Genomic DNA, 14003 nt, shown 5'->3' with positions numbered 1-14003 from the left:
TTTTTTTTCCTTCAGAGCCATTACAGAAATGCTTTCCAATGGATTTAGAACACAAAGATGCTGAAAAAGGGGGAGTCTTCTAACATAATTAGCAGAAGGGTTTGTGTTACCTACAGGTGTAAAGGTGAGGTTTTGTTCAATTTCTAGAAAGACTGTGATTATTTTGTTTACTTTGGTAAGTAAACAAGAAAAAAACCTCCCTAAACAACCTTCCTTGGTCAAAAGTTCTCCAAAGAACGAATGTACTAGTGGAGCTTCAAGATGAAGATTGGTTTGATAAAGGCTTGACTTCAGTCTTACAATTCAGGCTAGCCAGTTCAGAAGTTGGGTTCTTTCCCTGTATTTGAGGATTTCCAATTCTATTAAACAGTTTAGAAATAGCGAAATGCATATGTCGGTTGCGTTGACATACCCCACTTCGAGTTGTTTTGTCTTCTAAAATAAGTTGAATGCAAAACTGTCTCACTAAAATATTCATCCTCATTCGAGTTCATGAAACCAGTTAAATTGCTCGTATCTGTGAAGTTGCTCAAGTGTGTAGTTATTTACTAAATCCAAACCTGCATCACCGAGGACTTGGGGAAAGAGAAAAATTCTCTGGAACAGCACTGCCCTCGTTTCACAGACGTGACACGTGCTACAAAGCCAGAGGTTCAGTTCAGTTCCCACACCTACCTCTGAGATTCCTGACTTCTGGTGACCTGGAGTGGGATGTCTTAATGATATTTTAAAGGATCTTTCCCTATTTAAGATACTGATTTCAGAAATAGATCCTCCAGCTGGACTCCCACGAGTTGGTCCAGGTTTTAAATCTCTCTTAAAGTCATTAATGTCCCATTTTAAAGCATCGATCCCAACTAGTCTCTGAGCAGAAACTCTAGCTCTTAAAGCTCCTGCAGTCGCTCAATTTGACGATCTACCCCTTTCGGCAACTGCAAAAAGCCCTTAGGCTGAGCCGGTGACACCCCGGGAACTGGTGCGCACCGGGGAGCAGGCTCAGCCGTTAGTCCAGCCTGAAACAAAGTTCCCGGGTTCTATTTTCAGTGCCGAGGCGGGTTCTTGCAGGCAGCTGCGCATCAGTCCGGGGAGGGCGAGCCCGTGGTTTCGGGGGCCGCGGGTGCGGTTCTGTCCCGCGTCCCTGGGGGGGTGCAGATGTCTCCTGCGCTCCCGCCCCGCGGTTTAAGTGTGGGACGGGGAAGTTCCAAAGCGGGAGCGGGGGGAAGCCCGCGGAGTGATGAGGGGTCTGAAGTGTGGCCCAGGGGATGGCTGGGGAGAGGGGCCGGCAGCGGAGCAGAGATGCGCAGCGAGGGAGGCGGGGCCCGTGCGCGGGCTGGGGCTGAGCGGGGCCCGGCCGCCGCCTCCTCCCCGCGCAGGGGCCGCGCAGGGGCCGCGCAGGGGCCGCGCAGGGGCCGCGCAGGGGCCGCGCAGGGGCTGAGCGGGGCCCGGCCCGCTGGCCCGGAGCCCGGGGAGGGAGGGACGGAGGGAGGGAGGAGGCGATGGCTCCTTCCCGCTCCCCCCCTCCTGCCCGGCAGCCGGCCCGCGGGCCACTCGCCCCGCGCACGCCGATGGAGTCGCGGACGATGCTGGCGGCCGCGGCCCTGTGCGCTGCCGCGCTGGGCTGGACCGCGGGGGCCCGGCTGCTCAGCGGTAAGCGGGGGGCAAGGGGGGACCCTCCGTTCGCCCGCCTCTGCCGAGCGGGGCCGGGGAAGGCGCGGGGCCGGTCCCGGGGCTCCCGGCGCGGGCGGGACTCGCCCCCTGGCCCGGAGCTCCGCCGGGCGCTGCCCCCTGCCTGCTCCGGGGACGCGGCGAGGATGAGTGTGCCCTGCCCGGGCCGGCACCCTGCCCGAGCCCCGGCCCTGGGGACCCCCCGCCCGCCCCCCCCGCGCCGGGCGGGAGCATCCCCCGCGCCGGGAAGCGCACGCCCAGGCTCCGCTCGCGTTTTCCTCTTCCCGCTGCTCTCTCCTGCGTTTATCCTCGCTTCCAGGAATTTTAAATGTTCTCCTGGCTACCAGAACTATTCCTGGCATCCGACCCTGGGGGCTCATCGAGTTTGCAGCCATCGGGGGGGTTGTCTCACTCTGCGAGGTCCCAGGTGGTCCCGTCTGGGTTTTGCCTCTTGAGACACTTCCCAGAACAGATCCAGGGCAGCTCAGCGCTGAACCGGCAGCATTTTTACATGTAGCACCCAAACCAGGTAGTCTAGCCTGGTTAAAACCAGTCCTGAGGGAAGGTTCTGCCTGTCTCCGTAGGTTGGTGTATTCAGCAGAGAGCCTGAACGCTGGCGCCCACGGAACGTTTCTGTAATTCCAACAGAAGACCAAGAGTTTTATTCTATCTATAAATACATTTTTAATTCTGCCGTGCGCTTGTCTGCGGTAGGACTAATGTGGGAGTGAGTTAGAATGCTCAGCTGCCAGCTGTGGGGTTGGGGATTTATTTATTTTCATGGATTTTTTTATTTCTCAGTATAACTGACTCGGTGAAGGCAGCAGGCGTTGAGGCAGATCCCATGTAGGTGATGAGGAGACAAGTGGAAAATACGAGGAACCCTTTCAGCATTGCTTGGAGTATCCAGTTGTCCTCTGTTACCCAAACTATATTTGGGAATATAACCAGCACTGAAGTCCAGACAGTAATCAACTACAATAAATTTTTCCTTAGCTGAAAGCAGGGGCAAGTTTGTCTGATATGACAGAGATTTTCTGCCAGTTAATGGGGAAAAAAAAAAAAAAAAAAAAAACCAAACAAACATGTTTGTGTGTCGGAGAAGAACCCGAGTGCAGTTTGTGGCATTAATTTCTAGACAGCTGCTGCAGTTTTTTGATAATGTTGTGCTGTCTGTGTTTTTCTTATGTCTTTCACAATAGCAGTGGACGTGTCCCTCCGAAGAGGTAAGGTTTTTTGCCTTTTTCACCAAGCTTGCATGAATATTACCAAGAGAAACACAGGTTATACTTAGAGATATATTTTTAATATATTTTATAATTTTTTAAAAAATTATGTTATATATTAACACTGCTTTTGCAGTACAGCCAGTTTTAGTTTCTGTGTAAAATGTTGGCAGATTCTGAGTACTTAACTGTTCAAAAATTCCAGTATGAAGGGTGTTTAAATTCCCACTCTTAGAGTGGCCATGCAGGAAGGTACAAGAATAAAGAAAAGCCAGCATATATCCCATAGAGAGGTTTACAACGGCCTGCCCTCACATCCCATTTGTTCTGAGTACTTTACAAATGTTGCTAAATGGTTTTCTTCTGTAAAAACATGTAGATCAGCAGATTGCGTCTGCTGTGTGTTTGGAAAGAAATATTTACAGAGTAAAACGAAACTGTTTGTTTCCACAGTCTAAATATTGGGACTCTTCTGCTGAGAAACACACAAGTGCATAATTTTAGATGATGTATCTTTTCACTTTGATCTTGACTTTTCTTGTAATCAAAATAAGCCATGCTGCTTCACGCATGAGAAAGTCCTTGGCTCATGAGAGTCTGAAAACAGACGTTGTTTACTCCCTGGGCAGTCAGTGACACTGAGCGGAGAGCGATGCTTACGGTTGAACTGGGTGAGCACATCGTGATACGCTGCAAGGTACACTCCATGAAACCATTACACACGCCCCAGAAGAGAAATCACTGTTATCTCTGCTTGTGTAAGGGGATCTCTAATTTTAGCCATTTAAATTCCTTAAAAATAATAGCAATTTTAAAATAAATAAATAAATAAAGCCTCCTCGAACCCTTGTGAAGGAAATCTCTTTTTAAAAGGTTGCATAAGGCAGCCTGCGCTCCGACACAGCGTTGCCTCTTTGTAAGGAACTCCTGGGGTCTTCAGATCGCAGAAAATTCATGAGGTATCCGAGAAGTGCAGGACGTGAAGGAACAGCGCTGTGCAGAGCCACCCGAACTGTTAGTGCAGGAGGGAGAGTTTGGAGATGCCGTTTGCCAGTCCAAGAGGCTTTTTTTTCCTCAGGTTGTGTTTTCCATGTCAGCTGTCGTACGGTGCAAAACTCGACCAAATGCAAGTGCTAGCGTGCGCTTCTGGTACTAACAGGCATAGTTTCTGTAACAGGTTTCTTTCCGTTTCTTCAGGACAGGCAGTTTGCCGGGGTGGAACACAGCAACCGTGCTACAAAATGGGTTATTTTCATGATGCTTCACGCAGGATCAGCTATGAAGACGCACACCGTGCCTGCAGAGCTGATGGCGGACATCTAGTCAGTATTGAAACAGAAGCAGAGCAAAGACTGATTGAAAAATTTATTGAGAGTCTCTTAGCTTCTGATGGAGATTTTTGGATAGGGCTTAGGAGGAAAAAGGAGGAGGTAGACAATAGTACAGAGTGTCAGAACCTCTACTCTTGGTCAGATGGCAGCTCATCCAAGTTCCGGTAGGTACCTGTGAGTGAGACTGGGAAGCAACCTGGTCAGGGACTGTCACCTGCCTTTAGCGACCCAAAAGGATTCTTTCAAAAGAATCTTGCAGTGTTGTCCCAGCTGTCATCTGTGGTCCTTCTGCAGTCACTGAAGAGTGGGAGTATCTCCAGAGAGCATTCATCAGATGTAAGCCTGTAGACAGGCTACTCTCTACAGACCCTGCTCTCTCTTTGCTGCTCTATGGAAGACACCTAGAGTGTCAGCTTGGGCTAGATTGATCATTTTTAATTGCTAAAAGGAGATGGAAAAATGAGCAATCTGGTCTTAAAAATCTCCAGTTAGGCATGGACAAATACGTGCTTTGCCCTGAAGGTTTCTGCACTTCAGATCCCCTGAAGTTTTGTCCCTGATATCCTGAGCAAATGGCCCTTCTTCTACTTGCTGAGGGGAAAATGGCTTTTTTTTTTCCTGTGAGGCAGTAAAATTGGAGAGCTGCAGTATTTATTGTAGGCATGAAAAATTAAAATGTTCATGCTACTTGTGCGATTTCTGCCTCCTTGTCTTAAGGCAAGTGGAACCACAGCATTTGCTGTCGTTAAAATATAAAGACACCGTTTACAACCAATACAACTTTGCTCCAGTTGTTTTCACATCTCTGTTCAGCATAGAACCAAAATGCGTTCAGCCTCAGAAGTTCTGCTAAATTAGGAGTTGATTTCAATCATGAATCATGTTTTTCTAGACAAAAGATATTCATAGATCCAAGCCTTCAAGGTCTGCCTTTCTGTGGTATCGAAGTAGGAAATCTGCTCTAAGCATTGCCAGGTTGATGAAAGCCTTAGCAATGAGGTGCCAGCTCTACAGTGAACCTCAGGTTCAAAGGAGTTTTGCCTGATAATAATATTTAAAAATCAGACTATACAGTGTTCACTCATTACCCTGAACTTCTGGCTGCGTTTACAGTGATTGAACTGCAAATTTCATTAAATAACCCAAAAGTTCTTTTAATATTTTATGGCAACATGTCATATGAATGACAAGTCTGCCTAAGCATTCTTCTTGATATTGGACATGTGTAAAAATAACTGTTACTGTGAATTTTATGCTTTGGGAACCCGTAAGAAATTTTAGTTGCTCTGTGCAGAAATTAATAAACCAGAACTGCTTTTAGTGCTGTTGAATATATTAAAGTTACTCCTCTAGTTCAGGTATGAGGGGTAGATAATAGGAAGCCAGAACCAGATCTGCTGCTGCTAAGAAACAAACATAACTTTATTGCCTTTTATCGATGAGATGTAGCTTGCTTATCCTGAATTCCTGAATGATAAAGCCAAGGAAAAGATCACGGGCATGGCAGCAGGAGGACACTAGGGGAGGAAGGAAGCGAGGAAGGACTACAGCATTGGAATGATGGAAAAAATACTGCTTTCATGTGAGGGGGGTTTCCCATGTTGAATACCTTGGTATAGCTGGAATTATTTGTATCGTATGGATCGGTTTTCAGAAAGTGCTTGACATGCAGAAAATTCCTTGTTCCAAAATCGGTGGGTATTGAGCATTTTTCGAAGTCGGGACACAGTCTTAGAAGTGTTTCTCAGAGCTGCATAAAATGGCTCTTCACTCACAGTTGGGTTGGAGTGCCGAGTAGTGAAGCCTCCTTCCTGTGTGCTACTTGGAAGGGCCTCCACACTTTTCCCGTGGTGAAGTTTATTATTACAAAAAAAACCTATCTGCGAGACAGGTTTTTTTAATGTTAGTGTTTTTCTAGACAGAGGAAAAAAAAACCCAGATCCCAATTTAGCTTTTTCATTTGCTTTTTAAATAGGTGTCAGAACTTTGCAGGCATTGGGCACTGAGGCCAGAAAGCAAAAATTATTTTGATAGATGATTTTGCACATCTAAAATTCCGTAGAAAAAGTCAAAGTTCCCCCGAGCTTTTACTCAGCCTTGCAGAGGAGTTTCAGCCAGTGAGGTACACAGCCCTTCGCTCCCTAATAATTGTTGAACACCTTGCTTGCTGAGTCTTTGAGAATTAAGAATTACAAAAAGACAAGATACACTATAAATAATTGTGTTGTTATTGCTCCTATTTTTACAGAGTAGAAGTGGAGGGTGAAGGTGGGGGTTGCTGAGCTGGAATCCTCTTGGATTCTGCCCTCCGTGGTGCCCCGCATGCTGTATCTCCATTTGAGCTTCTGCAGTACAATGAAAAACGACGTCAAGTCTTACTTGACACGTTTGTTGTGTTTTCTTAGGAACTGGTATGTAGATGAGCCGTCCTGTGGGAGTGAAATCTGTGTTGTGATGTACCACCAACCATCTGCCCCGCCAGGTGTCGGAGGTCCTTACATGTTTCAGTGGAACGATGACAGATGCAACATGAAAAATAACTTCATTTGTAAATATTCTCTCGGTAAGGAGTCATTCTGCAGCTTTAAAAATCAGCCAGCTCCTGGTCCCCAAGAGGAGGTACGAGGAGATCGCAGGATAGATAGGGAATCCCTCTCGTAGCTTCCTTGGAAAGATCTGGTGGGAGACGGATACCTTTAAATTTATGCAAGACCTGGAGAAAACTATGTCATTGTCTAGTATCTGTAGCTACTTGCCTTCTGGCTGATAGGAATTTTCAGAGGATTTTTATAAATTATTTGAGATCTCAAATGGGGCCTGAGGGGGAGAGAACACTACAGAGGGGTACTCGTGTTATTGGACTCTATTCAGTACACTCGGTCTCCCTCCTCAAGCTTATGAGGAAATTGTGCATATCTTTTTTCTTCTAGAGAAGCCAACGAATGCTCCAATAGAGAATTCTCAAAAAGGTAAGCTACAGATAACTTTGTTTGGGGCTATTTTTTAATGACATGCTAACTTTGGGTAGAAATACTCTCTGTTACGTTCGTTGTCAAGCACCCTCACAGCTGAGCAGGGAGGTTCCCTGCAGTTTGCACGTTCCTCGAGCTATTGTATAATCTTTTCTGCAGGAACAACCTTCCTGTTGGTGCTGCCATATCTGGGACTGCTGGTCGTGCTGCAGAAATCTGAGCAAAAGAGTCCCAGCACACCTTAGGCATCCTTGCAGCAGGCAGCCTCTTCAATCTCCTCTTGCTATCACTTTTTTATGATTCTTTAACGCTTTCAGATAACATCTGCAGGATTAATTAAGCTGCTTCTTTCCAGATGTTGTAACAGAGCCCTTGAACCCAGCGTTCCCAGAAGAATGCCATGAGAAGGATGCTAATGTAACAACTGTAGAAGCCAAAGGTACGTTGTATGTTCGACAGCTGGCCTGTTCCTTCTCTGACTGTGGAAGTTTCCCAACAGTCAGCATTTCAGTTTGAAGTGTTCGACCCTAAATGGAGAAGTCTGAATTTAGACAACTTCATCTGGAAAAAAGGCTTCCCTCAAATCTTTTCCGGTACATACCTAAACTGATTGCTTTGGCTACCCAAATGTTCTAAATCTAAAGCTGTGCAAAGTACTTTGGGTCGGAAAAAGGTATTTTTAATTTATTGAAAGGCTTTTGAATGTCTGAATTGTTAATGTTTCGTCTGTAAGTCTATCATTAACTATGAAAAACTTTCAGTTTCTTCTTACTATGCTGACTTCCCCCCTACAGATTCACAGATTCTTAAAAGACATTTTGCTTTCTGAAATCTTTTGGCTGGGGGTTCCTAAGCTTTTAGAAGACAGCACAGCTCATTAACTTGCACTCCCGTTGCCTTCTTACAGTGAGGCCTGGTTCCTCATCTTGAAGATTTGAGCTTATTTTACTTTAACCTGCTTAACTAGATGATCAGTCTCTGTTAGACTTGCTGCCTTTGAGTAGATGCTGCTAGACTATGAACAAGACTAGAAGCCCATTGAGGTGGGATGATGCTGCCTTTTGCAACTGGTTAGTTTTTCTGTGAAATTCTGTGCATGTCAAATGCAGCTGGAAGTGAATAAAAGTCAGAATCTCTTTTTTTTACCCCTAGAACCTGTTCAGAGTTTTGCCTACATCCTTATTCCCAGCATTCCTGTGCTGCTTCTGCTGATGGTCGTTGCAGCCATCTTCTGTTTCTGGCTTTTTGCAAGGAAGTAAGTGACATTTTTGGGTAACAAGTGAACCTGTCCTGGCAGTCATTTTACAGCTAGCTTCAGGATGCTGTCAGATGCTCTGGAGAAGTCTGCTTTCAACCAAATAAATGTTTAAAAAGTGGCATGGAAGCTTCAGGCTGAGTTACTTGTGAAGTAAAATTTTATGTAGATCGCATTACACCGTTTTATGATGTTCACAGACATACAGTAGTTTGGGAATAGTGTGAAACAAGACGATGATTTTGAAGTGTTCGCAGTTAAGTTTTCCTATTAAAGAAAATATTTAAATTATCAGAAGATCCCCTTCAAAAGTGAAAACCATAGTAAGAGAAATAAAAGGATAAACGTTTGGAGCAAATACCATTTGGCAGTTTCCTCTCCCCGCTTTCCCCGTGTGCACAGTACCTCTGGTGGGGCTGCTCGCTGTGGTTTTGGGAGTGTCAGTGTGGAGTTGGGGTACCTCGGGGGTACCTCGGGGGTACCGCAGCACGTCCTGCCCGGGGACTACCCCAGATGTGCAGACTGCTGCCACACCCCCAGAATGACACCTAATAAATGTCATCCTGAGTGCAGGCTCTGAGTGCCAGCTTTTCCTCAAGGCTCATCATGAAATTACTGTAAGAGAAGTGTGGTATTGTTTTGTATTTGCCTCTGTAAAAATGCATATTATGGCTTGTCCTCTTTCCCTAAGGAGACGGAACCGATTGGACACCAGCCCAAAGAAGGAGGATGCGTGGCTGTCTAACCCCAGAAGGAACAGTCCAAATCTGGATATTTACAAAGTAATCAAGAAACAATCGGAAGCGGATCTGGCTGGAACTAGGCCTGACACGAAGCATTCTTCCTTCCGTACACAGGAAGATAAGGTGCTTGACAGCCTCTCCAGGGATTATGAGGATGCAGCAATGAATACATCAACGAGTGGCTTTGTGACATTGGCCAGTACTGAGAGTGGTTTTGTGACCAATGATATCTATGAGCTGTGTGGAGATCGTGTGGGGAGGAGCAAGGAATCGGCCTGGGTGGAGAATGAGATATATGGATATTGAGGAAATGGACCAAAAAACCCTGGAAATACGGATGACAAAGTGAATGTCAATACAAGTTAACCTGTTCTCCCTATGCACTTCTTTTCATAATAGTGTATGTGATGTTTATCTTGGGTTTGCATTGTCCCTATATTCTTCTCTCTTTTTTTGAAAGAATATAGGTTTTTAAAGATCCAAAGTGAAAAGAATGTATATATTTTGCTTTGCATCAAGCCCCCTTTGCCCCAGGAATGGCTTGTTAATATTCTTGGCTTTTTTTTTTTTTTGTACTCCAGAGATACGCCTTTGAAACTAAAGGACACTCCAAAATCCCCGTTTATTTAACTGACCTACTCGTCTTCGAAAGTGTTAAAACTCAAAAGTCAATCGCTGGGCACACTTGGATTCTCACAGGTGTCCCCAGGAAAGCTGCCATGGCTGCAGGTTGGGCGTTGTTGCCCTGTCAGCCCCTATCCCAGCTGTGTTGCCCTCGCTCACCCCCTGCCTATGACGCTGACACCTCCCGAGAAGGAGATCAGTGTGGTTTCTGCTTCTTTCCCTCCCTCCTGGTTCTTGCTGCCAAGGCAAGGTGTGTGAGTCACAGCACATAACTGTGTGTCACGCCGGGAGGATGGTTTTTGAGGAATCCCAGCGAGCGCTTTGGTGTCTCAAGGCTAATTCTGTTCCCTCACTTATCCTCTGGCAAAAGGAATTGCAAAGCAAGGAACGAGGGACATCTCTGCACTGCTAAAGGAAGGGAACGGGGTACTCCAAAGCATTCTGATGGGTCTGGGAAATTAGAGCAGTCTGGTTAGCTGTCCAGAGATGTGCTGATCTGGCCTAAATGACAAATTAATTACCAATTCCTTTCAATAGCCAGTTGTGGTTTTATCCTTGATCTTTTTCCTCCTTTGGCCTGTGACATGTACTGAATTCCATGAAGACTAACACCCTGATGTTAATCTACATAGAGATGGAATTTATGAAAAGGTAGGCGAATGTAAAGAATTGAATTAAAACCAGCACTTTGACAGGTAAACTAAAGTATCATGCTAATCACTTATAATAAATTATTTGTTGTCTCCACTTATTCCAGTTATGTAGATTAAATAAGTAATAAGGTGAAGTGCTGAGGATAGTTTCTGGAATGACAAGGTGAGGGAATGACATCTTACTTTACCATAGTTTTTAAGGTGCTGTTTTTGAAGCCAATATTAGATGCCTACCATTTGCCTGCACATTTGGAGGAGTAGAAATGAATGGTAGCAGGGCATAGCAACTGCCACACAGCTAAACATAAATTCAGGTGAAATGAGAATTTTCCTGTTAGGTACAGGGAACAAGGAAGAATATGAAGCAACACCATTTACCTCGGGAAAAAAAAAAAAAAGTCTGTAGTTCACTGCTTGACTTCTAAGGAAAAGAGATGAGACAATCCTTCACACTGGGGTTTGGGTTTTTTTTAGATCGTTATCTCCGTTTCTCTGTTATTTGCAGCACATTTAATAAAGGTGTTAAGGAGCTAGAAGAAATCAAGAGTATGCATTTGCCATGGAAGTGGTGTGAAGGATCTGTCCAAACTGCAGAAGCAACTTCAGGCTGGAGTTTTATTCTCTCTAAGGGGTATAAGGAGCCAGAGCAGACTAATGACATATTCTAAGAGTTGCACTGAGTTTAATTTCTCTTTATTGAACAGAGAATGTATAATTATTTTAGCCAACTGTACTGATTTCTGGTGTAGGAAATTAAAAACAGCTGTGATGAACTGTTCCAAGATAAACTGAATTTAACTTGGGCATTGGTATGTTTTAAGGCCTTTCAAAGCACACTTCGGGAGATCACTTGTATCACAAGAATGAGGAATATATATTGGAAAAGAGAGAAGGGTGAATGAATCTTCACAGCACTGTCTTTTCTGCTTGGAAGAATAACGTCATTTATCACCGGGAGTGCAGAAAGGCACCTAAATGAGGAGTTGGGTGCCTAGCACTTTCTTCAACCTGTGCTTGCCTGGCTGTGGTTTGGTGAGGAGGTACCTAGAGTTACCCACAGCAAACTGAAAAGCACACCACTTCAATCACAGCATCAAGAAGGTACAGAATGTGCCCATCGGCGTGGATTCTGAAGTAACTAAGTGTCTTTGAATTTGAACTCATCGCGTGGACAAGTTTTCATCTTCCGTGCATGAGACAGAGGACGTGCCAGCATCTTCCTTACAAGCTTGTACTTTCCTACGCCGTGTACTACGAAGAGCATCCCTGTGTATGTTTGCTGAGAAGAAACGCAGCAAAGGGGACCTGGGATGGTGATTACCTTGTTTTTTGCTAGGGCTTTCTGATTAATATTTTGTTCCTGAGAGGTGATCAGATCCATGTTTGTCTCTCAGTTTCAAGGACTCAACGATCTTCACAGGGGTTTGAGCTAATTCCCGGGGCAAGGTCTTTGCACTGTTGCATTTGTCAGTGCAGTGAAGTGGAACAGGAGTTTGGATAAAAATTGAGAATCATATTGACTTGGAATATGCTTCTAAAATCCCATGTGCTGCTGGGTATGGGCTTGCTTTAGCTGAATTCCACTGTAAAAGTTAGTTTACAGAAGTTGGAAGTGCTTGTATTTACCAAAGCTTTTGGAAAGGAATAGGAAGGGAATTTGGATTGATCAAATAAGCACATGGTCTAGTCCCATAAAGGACTACTCTCTGGAAAATGTTTAATACTGAGATCTGCAAAATTGAAAATACATTTACAAATATAAAATGCCCCCCACTGACATGAACGGGCACAATCCATTCCTGTGCTCCCCAGCTGCTTCAGTCTCCAGACGGACAACACAGCATTGTTTTGCACTTTCTGCTTTTTAAAGGTGTTTGTCCTTACCTGAACACATCGGTGCTAAATGGACGTGTGGAGTCTAGAGCCTAAGTTGTGCAGGTAGTGGTAGATTCCGAGGCAAAGGCCATGAAGTACTGATAGCCGCAGTGTGGCCCCTGGATTTTTTTCAGTACAGAGTTAGTCTGAGTTTCTCTTGTGAATTGAGTCCAGCTGTTAATACCGAAGCCATGAATATGCTTAGAGGTTTGCAGTCAGAGCTCTACAGCTTCTTGCTAGGGATCTCTGCATGTTAGTAGCTGTGTTTATGTAGAAACCACTGCAAAGTTCCACCCTTCAGATCTGTCTGTCCTGTCTGATCTGTCAGCTGTTTCCTACATTGGTTTATATATTCTCAAGGCAAGTATATTCAGCTTGGAGTAAAGCAGCACATTTTCCTTTGTCTGCACTTACTCTGTTTTCAATTATTCCAGCGATGGAGCCGTTCCTTTAAAAATGGAGTTTGATTTGATTTGTGTCCCACTGAACTGAGAAAGAAGTGGGAGTTCCGCGTAGAGAACCAAGTAGGTTGGACATTGGCAAGCCGGACATCTGCCCTGAGAAAAGCAAGTGTTCAGGACATTGTCCTGTGTCTGGGGCCATTTGGATTCAGCTCTGTCTCAGTCTGATCTTAACTACCGAGTGTCTCAGACCTGTGTGAAAACCAGAAATAACATTTCACAGGCTTCTAGGGATGCCTTGAATCTAAGAATGAGTAACTCTGAAGTGATTTTTGAGACTACAATAATGAGGCCTTGTAACTGAGAAAATTTTAATTTTATTGTCCAGCAGATCTGTGCAGCAATTTTGAAGCATGTCTCGACTAACTCATTATGTATCAAAATTTATTTGATTAAAGATAATGGCTTGGTTGAGCAGTTCTGGTGCCTGGCCCTGTGTATACCAACTAATCTTTCTTACTCGGTCAGATCATGTTTGACCTTTTCACAAGACAAATAAAAATAGTAAATGCCTGTTTATCTATCTGTATAATGTATATATGTATATAATGTATAATCTGTATATAAAAAAAACCCACAACACCTTAAGTTTTGCCATTCTGGTTGCAGTTATATCAACCTTTCAACAAAGCTTTTGTCCGTAGATCTCAGTCAAGCACAGGACTTGAACACAGGAGCACTTAACGACTGGTCACTGAAGTGGGTTCTCATTATGATTTAAACAGCCAAGGGAAATTTTTAGGCTTTATAGCCCTGTCTAGACTTTGCAAATCCTTAATTCAGATTTACTTCGAGGGGTCTTAAGCAATCCTGAAGGTTGCTGTGTAACTCTCAGTCATTTCTCAGCCAAACTCCACGATTTAATAGCCTGCTGTATTATGGCAAGGGAAGGTTTCTGTTCATCTCCTCTCCCTGGTTGAGCATCTTCATTAATTTACTTTGCCTGGGATACCTTGTGTACGCTGTGATGGACAGAAACGTGCTGTGGTGGCAGAGTGCCCGTGTTCTGCTGGATGAGTTTTGCCTGAAGGCGTACAAGATGTAACGCAGCCCTAAAGAAAGGGGCAGCTGGAGGCAATCCTGACGGTGTGAAATGCTTACAGAAGCCAGAACTCTAAGGAATACATTGCTAAAACCACAGAGAATTATTTTGGCTTTGTCTGGCTTTCCAGTAGGGATTTGCTAAACTCCAGGTTTT

General features: G+C 44.7%; 1 protein-coding gene across 2 annotated transcripts; it reads left to right on the top strand.

Annotated features, from left to right (window-relative positions):
* The first annotated feature begins 1509 nt into the window (after positions 1-1509).
* Positions 1510-13247, top strand: LAYN (layilin). 2 transcript variants are annotated; one of them, XM_074927580.1, is made up of 8 exons: positions 1510-1647; positions 2868-2891; positions 4089-4386; positions 6628-6785; positions 7153-7191; positions 7550-7633; positions 8347-8449; positions 9141-13247. In XM_074927580.1, exons 1-8 carry the CDS (start codon positions 1566-1568, stop codon positions 9496-9498), a joined length of 1146 nt encoding a protein of 381 aa, XP_074783681.1. In that variant the 5' UTR covers positions 1510-1565; the 3' UTR covers positions 9499-13247. The 2 variants fall into 2 exon arrangements, with proteins under 2 accessions (XP_074783681.1, XP_074783680.1); XM_074927579.1 differs by lacking the exons at positions 1510-1647; positions 2868-2891 and having other exon boundaries at positions 3090-4386.
* The last annotated feature ends 756 nt before the right edge of the window (positions 13248-14003 follow it).

This window comes from Athene noctua, chromosome 26, assembly GCF_965140245.1.
Source record: "Athene noctua chromosome 26, bAthNoc1.hap1.1, whole genome shotgun sequence".
In the NCBI taxonomy this organism is placed as follows: Eukaryota; Metazoa; Chordata; class Aves; order Strigiformes; family Strigidae; genus Athene; species Athene noctua.
This window is presented reverse-complemented; position numbering and strand designations above follow the sequence as displayed.

Bases quoted from the DNA above. Each gene is read 5' to 3' on its own strand.
- LAYN (XM_074927579.1), top strand. From the start codon at position 3,932: ATGCCGTTTGCCAGTCCAAGAGGCTTTTTTTTCCTCAGGTTGTGTTTT. The intron at 6,786-7,152 runs GTAAGGAGTCAT...TTTTTCTTCTAG, and splicing joins CATTTGTAAATATTCTCTCG to AGAAGCCAACGAATGCTCCA. The intron at 7,634-8,346 runs GTACGTTGTATG...TTTTACCCCTAG, and splicing joins AACAACTGTAGAAGCCAAAG to AACCTGTTCAGAGTTTTGCC.